The sequence below is a fragment of the Carlito syrichta genome, unplaced genomic scaffold (genome assembly GCF_000164805.1).
Source record: "Carlito syrichta isolate Samal-C Ts95f unplaced genomic scaffold, Tarsius_syrichta-2.0.1 Scaffold108870, whole genome shotgun sequence".
Taxonomy (NCBI): domain Eukaryota; kingdom Metazoa; phylum Chordata; class Mammalia; order Primates; family Tarsiidae; genus Carlito; species Carlito syrichta.
Window position 1 is genome coordinate 435,906 of NW_007052966.1, and position 8,953 is coordinate 444,858.

The 8,953-nt window shown below is 41.1% G+C and overlaps 1 protein-coding gene across 1 annotated transcript in view; it reads right to left on the reverse strand.

Moving 5' to 3' along the window:
• LOC103271023 (dipeptidyl aminopeptidase-like protein 6) overlaps positions 1-8,414 on the reverse strand; it is a 416,180-nt gene extending 407,766 nt beyond the window's left edge. Inside the window, exon 1 of the mRNA XM_008068506.2 lies at positions 7,971-8,414. Within this exon, the coding sequence (XP_008066697.2) occupies positions 7,971-8,027 (57 nt within the window). The 5' untranslated portion in view covers positions 8,028-8,414. The remainder of the gene's footprint in view (positions 1-7,970) is intronic.
• Positions 8,415-8,953: the final 539 nt, after the last annotated feature.

Sequence of the window (8,953 nt, forward strand, 5' to 3'; positions counted from 1 at the left end):
TCCCTCTCCCACTCAGGGACCTGATATGAGATCATACTTAGTGTCATAATTTCAGAATTCCCAGAGTGAATGCTATAATAACTTCAAATATTCTAATAAGAACAATAAAAACCACCACTCGATAATAAAGAAGTAAAATTCTTTCATTAATTTAAAAACATACATCACTACCATTCAAGGCCATCTTTGTTGCATATTAATTTTTAAAGGACAAATATATATATATTTGGTTGTGTTGTTACATCTTACTGTGGGTAGCCTACTCAAAGGACCGAACCAATCCTTTCAAGAGAATGAATTCTCATTATCTCCGAGAGAAATCATATGAGCATGTCAGAAGAAAGACACTGACCTTTTAAGGTGTTTCAAAAGAGCCCCACCAGCACCACTGTGACCATGGTGTTCCCATTTTAATCAGAAGATTTGGTCTGTTTCCCACTCCCCCATACACAGGCGTGCACACACACAGATATTTTTTAGAAGCCTGTGTTCCAAATTAATAACTTAGCAGCTTGAGATGATGCTTCGAATCTTATGCAGTTTCACACTGGGAAAGCAGTTTTTCTTGAGTTCTGGCAAAGGAGGTTAAGTCTCTTAAAAAATTGATCAGATACTAGTAAGGGAGTAATATATAAATTGTCACTGAAAATTATATGAGCAAGACTTTTACATATCAGTAATATGCTTTGTAAAGCTAGTGGTGCAGGACTGCATTCAGGATCCCAGCCACCATTTCTAAAAATAGACAGGCACCACGATTAAAGCGAACCCACAGCACTGACTCAATGTCTGTGCTTATGGCAGTTTTTCCTAAGAAAGGATTGCTGCAAATTTCAACTCTATTACCATAAAATCCTCCTGGATTTGGAAGCAGAAAGCAGCAACAGGATCTGTTATTTGGTACTTGCCTGATACAAGACCAACTCTGATGTAAACACAGAATGAACAGGAACTCACAGCATGTGTACAACCTGTTGGTGATTTCAGAGGGGGCCAAGATTGTCCTCATTTTCATCTTGACTTAATTTATCATTAATGATGTGACTAAATAGTTTTTTTTCTCCCATCAGTTCTGTGGTAAACTTGTACCTGAAATTTCAACAATTAATAATTCCATTGAGTTTCATCACCAACAGTTACAGCTGAAATCTCAAATGCTTTCAGGGGAGTGATGCATGACATTCACCTTAAGCTTTTCTTAATGATTGAATTTGTCTCAGTCATTTACCAAGGCCCAGGTGGAATCACACACATGACAGTTTTGATAGGAGAGTCAATTGTGAGGAAATGATGGCCCATCACAGGTACCACTAGAGATTAAAGGTCTACACAGGATGTGAAAGTACAGAGTCTAAAAAGTCAACAACAAATGGGGTTAGAAGGAGAACTGAGAATAAACTTTCTGAATTTGATCACTTTACCTGAATGACTTGTGTTGAGACCTCTCCACTCCTCTTTCCATTCACTTTCCTACTTCCAGAAACACAGGCTATCAAAGTCAGGAAAGACTTTGAGATGTCAGCCACATGCAGAATTACAACAAACAGGATCGGGATTTACATTCCACCCAAACTGACATGATTACCTACTCCCATGTTTTAAGGCTATGAGGTAACCAAACATAAAACTTGAAATAAAACCATTTTAGTTTATTGTGTTTTTCCAAATGACATCTGAAACAAGAATATACAACCTCCACCTGTCCAATCTTTTACACGCAAGAAGATCAAACAACCATTGATCTCCTCCTTGATTTTTGGAACTCTAGATCAACAGATTCACTCTGCTGTCTGTTTCTCAACGAGAGAGGTTGAACGATGTCTACTGCAAAACCAAATCAGTTAGTATCAAACACAGGCATGGCTCATTTCCATGAACGATAATAAAGCTTCAATTTCTGATGAGACAGAAACAGGGTGACTGTTCATTGCTAAGTGATTGGCCTCTTAATATTTTCCACATGCACACCGGAGCTTAAGAGGTTTTGGTGAAGGTTAGTGAAAAGCACGCGCTATCTCACAAAGTCCCCCAGATTTTCTCTGTGTAGCATTTGAAGGTCTTGGCTAAGCTCTCCCTGGGCATGACAATACTGAAAATGAAGGGCAAGAAAATGAGGGACAATGGAATGTCAGAATAAAACAACAAGATACATTTAATGCACAGAAAGAGCATTTTTTTCAGAAAGAAAGGTAAGCTGTTCCCATTGTTTTGAGTTTGGGCTGTTCCAACAGCCAATCTGGATATCATTTGTCCCTACTCTAACCTCTACCCCCTAAGACTGTCTGGGCTTTTGTTTACTGTCCTAAAGACACCTGCTGCTGGGCACTTTTAAATAGACTGTGTGACATAGATCCCAGGAAATTGGGAACTACCTGAAGGTCCCCGAAGCACACTCATGATGGCTTCAAGCTAATTGCTTGCTTCTTCACAGTGTTTTCTCTGATGACAAGATGAGTTGTCCCTCATCTGAGAACAGCAGGACACCAGCTAAGCTCTTTTCTCTCCCCCAAAGACTTTATGCTGTTCTCCTTCATTCCTGCAATCCAGGACCCACCCTGGTGATCCAGACATGGAGTTCTTGTCATGGGTTCTGACACCCACGACTTCCAAGTTCTCCCCACACATCCTTCACACATCAGCCCACTTTGCAGTTAAAGTATGTCCCTCTTTCTCCTTGTTCTGAGTCCTAGATATATCTCTACACCATCCTAAGAATCTGGTGTTCCTATTCTTCACCCAGTTTCTTCAAGTTTTCTTTTTATCCAGAGAGTCTTGGGTAATTTAGACGACATGCAGAATGGAATTTAATTCACATGAGTACAGTTATTGCATTTAATGCCCCTGTGAACTGTGAAAGGACACCCAAACTCATCCAATGTCCCTTTATGAATTGTAAAAGAACCACCTCTCTATCGAGACTCATTAATACATCACGTTTTCACTTCCTAAAATTGAATTTTGTTTATCTGGGTTCTCTTCCACTTCTTCCTCCCCCTCCCAATACCACATCTACCTCAAATGCAGATACCTCACATTGCCCTTTTGTCTTAATAGGGTTACATAAAAAATTAACTTTCATGATGGTCCCTTTTCTTCAGTATCTAATTTTATATTGCAAGAAGCAGCAAGATCAAATGCAAGAGCCCTGGATAGAAATGTCAGAAGTCAGCCGGGCTCGGTGGTCAGCCTGTAATCCCAGCACTTTGGGAGGCTGAGGTGAGTGGATTGCCTGAGCCCGCGGGTTCGAGACCCACCTGGGCAACTTGGCAAGACCTCATCTCTACAATAAATCAAAAAATTAGCCGGGTGTGGTAGCATGCACCTGTAGTTCCAGTTACTTGGAAGGATCGCCGGAGCCCAGCAACCGGAGCCCAGCAGGCCAAGGCTGCGGTGGCTGGGAGCGACCACTGCACTCCAGTCTGGGCGACAGAGACTCCAACTCAAAAAAAAAAAAAGAAATGTCAGAAGTCCTGTTCCAGGGTCATTATCTATGTGCCTTTCCAGGTGGTCACAAGACCTCTTTCAAAATTCTAAGATACATGTGTTTTAATGTCCACACTATTGAGTGTGTTGTTTATAAAATTCTATTATTCATTTCAAAAAATTATTCTGCAATGGCATTATTACAGATGGTCAAGCAAATAATTTAACCTATTAATCAACACTAGGTTCTGGAGACAATTTAATAGCAGAATAGACATTTAAGGAGCTATTAGGACTTTTGTACCAAACAAAACTTTTGTACCATATACATACATATATATATATACAGTTAAGCCTACAAGATAACCAAACCTAAAACTTGAAATAAAACCATTTTCATTTATTGTGTTTTTCCAAATAATGTCTGAAACAAAAATATACAACCTCCACCTGTCCGATCTTTTATAAGCAAGATGATCAAACAACCACTGATCTCTTCCTCAATTTTTGGAATTCTAGATCAACAGATTCACTCTGCTGTCTGTTTCTCAACGAGAGTGTGAACGATGTCTACTACAATGTAGAACGATGTCTACTACACACACACACACACTCACACACACACACTCACACACACACACGGAGGGATACATTTAGAACAGCTGATTTCTGATTTTCAGGTCTAAGGAAGTTAAAGTTGTGACTGAAGTCAACATACAGCAAAAAATTCAAATAAGGCAATAGAATATAGGGTATTTCCATATGAGAAGAGGTTTTTATAGAGATCCTTTAAGGAAAGGCCTAATCTCACATATTGTGAGATTCCTGAGCAAAGAGTGGACTAGGACACTGGGGTGTTTATGGGGTCTCGTCCAACTCTATGATTTCATGACATATGACATGTGCATGTGAGCATGTGTTCATACGCATATGTGTGCTGGTGTGTGTGCATACACATCCATATCCCTACATACACATATACAGAATATGCCACTAAAAACCTATCTCTGCTCAATGTTTGAGCAAAAACATGAGCATGGGGAATTGATCTTTCTGTTTCTCTTAATAGCATCACTGATCACAGCTTTTCAGTTTTAAGTCATTTGAAATGGGGATAGTATGCATCAAAATAAATCTGTACTTTTATACATTTTAAAGGAAAAAAAAAATCCCTTAACTTGGTTTTATAAGGGATGGTTCAGTTTGCTTGTGGGAATACGCTAAATTTAAAACAAAATAGCCTCAGCTTTTTCCTGTTGCTTTACTTGGTTTAACTCTTGTGCACAAGGGGACACAGGGACTAGCCAGGACTGATCCCATTTTCTTGGAGAAGTCTCAGTGTCATCTGATTGGCTTCAAAGTCAAAGGATGAATTCAATTCATTTAGATGGAAAGATATATTGTTTCCAAACACCTCTGGGCTGATGATACTTCATTTAAAAATAAACTTTGGTATCTCCAAAGAGAAAGAGAAACGGCCTTCTAGAAGTCAATTCTCCTTTTTATTTTGATGTGTTTATACAGCATCCATTTAAAAAAAAAAACAACTATGTGCATATTCTTCTATTTTTCAGTTTATGAGACCAACATCTTACCACTTGGTCACCACACCTGCAATATTCATCTGTTTTTGGTATACTTTTAGCAAACAAATTGGGGAGGAAAACTCAGAAATCTCATCGCTAATTACTAGATACAATTATTCAATTTTACATACTTTCCTAATTTTAAAAATCAATCTGTGGTCATCCTCAGCATACACAAGTTATTTGTATACACTACCCATTTGTCTGGGTCCCAACTACTAAGGCTGGTAAATAAATGAACATTTCTTTAGCTTGTTATGAAGTAAGGGGTAGTCTAATGCAGTACCAAATAATTTCTAAAGTATTAGCAAGAGTATCAGGCTGCATTAAATTCAAATCCTCAGAGTAATGCCTCACCACATGAGAGTATCAGGTGCCACTGCCACTGAGTTTCTCAAAGGAAATGCTTGGTGATTTGGTGGCAGTGCTAATATAGTTAAATGACTGCCCCCTCCCCGCCCTGCCCACACATGCATACGTACTTCAGTGCCAAACCACAAACCAGTAATTCCCTCTTTCTCTTAAAAAAAAATAAACACACACACACACACACACACACACACACACACACACACACACACATATATTATATATATATATTCCTCTTTTTTGGTTTCTCTAAAAATTCCTAGTATCCTGGGCATAAAGCTATCCTAAAAGTTTCATTAGCAACAAGGAAAAAGAAAATGAAAGAAAAAAATGGAGAGCGCATTAAGAGTTCTGCAGTCTAAGAACACAGAATAATTTTAATGCCTTTAAAAAATGATATATAATAAAGGAATAAGAAATAGTCTTTAGTAATTTTATTTTAGTATTTTATTTATGTTCTGAGCAGTTTGTTAAGATCTCAGCCAAGGTCCTCTAGAGATATACATATTTAAAATATGACATCTTCATCCTCCATCCCATTTGGCTTCTATTCCCCTAGTCCTGCTGTTGACCCTTTTTGTTGCCGTTCACAAAATGAGTTCTACGGATTTTTCAATGTCAGAAAGATGCCTCTGAGAATGGAGAGGGACTTTCCAACGGCATGGGATGAGGCCAGCTGCTTCTGGGCATCCCACCTGCTCTCTGTAGCCATGTCTGCCTCTGATCTTTAGTTTTATACTAGTTTGAGCCTTCCCCAGTGGAGGTGGGTTCAAGCATGGAGATTAAAAGGTATAAAATCAAACCAAGAGCTCATAGGTACTCCAAAACCCACACCCTAATTAACCATTTCCACTCTCCTGGCATGCTGAAGTGTCAGGTAAAATAACAGCAAAATGGCACAGGAACCAAGGAACTTCTTTGTCATCACACAGATTGGGAATCTGACTCTCAATCCTTGAGTTTATACCTGTGAATAGCAATGTGCTCTTTTCATAGTTATCACTTCTGTTTCATGGTCAGAAATGCTACCTGAGTTCTAGTTCAAGCCTGTACACCCAGCTTACATTTATTTCATATCCAGTGAGGGAAAAGAACTGTAATAAAAGGTAACCCAGTTATAGGATGCTTACTTAGGGTGGAGATATTTATTTATTGAGCAAATATTCTGTAGACTTTTTGAAAGGAGAAGGGTTGGTTTGTTTATTTTGAACCAGTCAAGCTACAATAAAAATGAACCCCTAGACAAGCTGTCACAATGAATATAAAATTTTTTAGATGTCCATATTTACAAAATCTAATTCCCAGAATAAATAAAATTGAATTAAGTTCTTTGGGTGATAATAAGGATGCTAATAAGATGGCTCCTTTTTTTTTTTTTTTCCAAAAACATGGGTTTTGGAAAAATGACCCCCAAAATAAAGCCCACATTAAATATAGATCCAAAGTTGTCTTCATGTATGTCTCTGAGGAGTTGGTGGTGAGATTCTGCCATTAAATGTCCCCAAAGAAGCTCTTTGCCTTCCTGAACTTTGGAGAGATCTCCTTTCTTTGCCCCAATCCCAGCAAATGAAATCTAACAGCAACCCTAAAATAAATAGGAGAAATCAGCTTATGCTGTTGATTTATCAAGCTTGAGCAAACTGCTTTGCGAATCTATTGGTGTCTCCCAGGATCTATTTTAATGATCTGCCTTAGGTGAACTGAGCAGTGATTAAAAGACAAGAACCCTCAAGATCTTCCAAGAAGGGGACTACAATATCTACATGAGCGATGGAGCGTGGCTTGCTGATTCACCTTTCCTCTCCTGACACTTGGAGCCTCTGCAGACAGTGGGCCTCTTAGGGGCAGAGTGACCACCTCCCTCTGCCCTGTAGGACCCAGGCCGCCTTCACTGTCCTCAGCATCCCTTTAACCCTGCTACTTTTCCCAGAGTACTACTTGGTCCAGAATATGCATCCTTCAGCCTCTCTAGCAAGGAGTTTGCTCTCCCTATCTGGCCAAGAAGAGCAGTATCCATCTGTTTATACCTTCAAAAATCACTTGAGGAAAAAGGAGGAAAAGGGACAAGAGGCACAGAAAGAAAAGTCCTTTAAATATAGCTCATTATCTATTGACTTGTCTCAGAACTAAAGCGAAGTCCTGTTGGAGGTCTAAAATAAGCTGATTTTTTTTTTTTAGCTACACTCCTCCTTCCCAAAATTACGAAGTACTAGTTGGGAAGATTCACAATGAAATCATTTAAGCAGGCAGCTCTGGAGAGAGGCCTTTGTCCAAAGGTGCTTCATATCAAGTTTACCTTGTCAGATGCTTCCTGTGCCTCTACAGTATGGATCAAGCCAGAGTGCCCTTTAAGAAGAGAAGCTGAGGAGAGAGGAGAAAGGCAGACCCCAGCAGTGCTCAGCACTTTATTTCCCCTCCCAGCCTGGTGGCTTAGGGGGCTACAGTCATAAATACCAAATCCTCCAATAAATACATATATCTCCCCTCTTTCTCTCTCTCTCCTCTCTCTCTCTCTCTCTCTCTCTCTCTCTCTCTCACACACACACACACACACACACACCTCATACAGGGCCACCCCAAAAGCAGCATTACCTGTTCCTGCTGCTGCACGGATTTCCCTGAAGCGCTTGACTCCTTGGCTGTAGTCATGATCCGTCCAGTCGCTCCCCACCACTGGGGCAGGTGGGATCTGACGGTGAGTTGGGAGCCACCAGAGTCCAAGCGGCAAGGTGAGGAGGAGTGTGATTTTAGTCCATACTTCCCGAAATCACAAGGCTATTTTGGGGAGGTGGGGGAGGGAGATTGGGTAGACCTCCCTAGTTTGCTCTTTAAATGCAAAGAGCAGATAGAGGCTCAGAAGAGAAAAGATGCTGCTGCTTAGTGGGGCTTCTCCAATTAGCAACAGCCTCTGCAATCGCCACAGAAACAATGATAACTGCTTAGCAACCGGCAACTGGCGGCTGGGTGCAGGAAGGGGACCCGAGTGCTGCGCGCTGCCTCCCCGCCCGCCTCCCGGCCCGGCGGCGCACGGCGCATGCTCCCGCCGCCAGCTCGGCTGGGGCTGGGGTTTGGGAGGGGGCCGCGGAGGAAGGGACCGCCGAGGGGACACCGCACCCGCAGTCCCAGGAACCTGTCGCCGCATGCATCACGCGTGTCCTCCGCCGTGCCCAGGTGACTGAAGCTCTGGCCCCGCCACCCTGCGCGCGACAGCGCATACCTGGGCAGGGGGTACAGGGTGGCCACATAAGGCTGCTCTTTGTTTTTTCCTGTTGCAAAGTGCCTGGGGTGTTTGAGAAGGATGGTAGTCTGTGGACATCAGAGAAGCATCCTTTCTGTTTGCCCAGTGTATTTGGCAGGGACGCTAGTTGTTTAAATCGTGGCCTTTGTTTTAAAATTCAGAAAACTTGTGCTCCATCTTTAGAGTTAAAAAATGTATATTTCTCTAAAAAATCAACCAGTGTCTCAAGGGTGTCTGTTTTTTAAAAGAAAAAAGAGAAAAAAAAAGGAGGAAAGAAACAAAACCCAGCCTGTGTGATGACTTTATGGAAACATAAGGGCTTCCTGCTGTGTCCAGA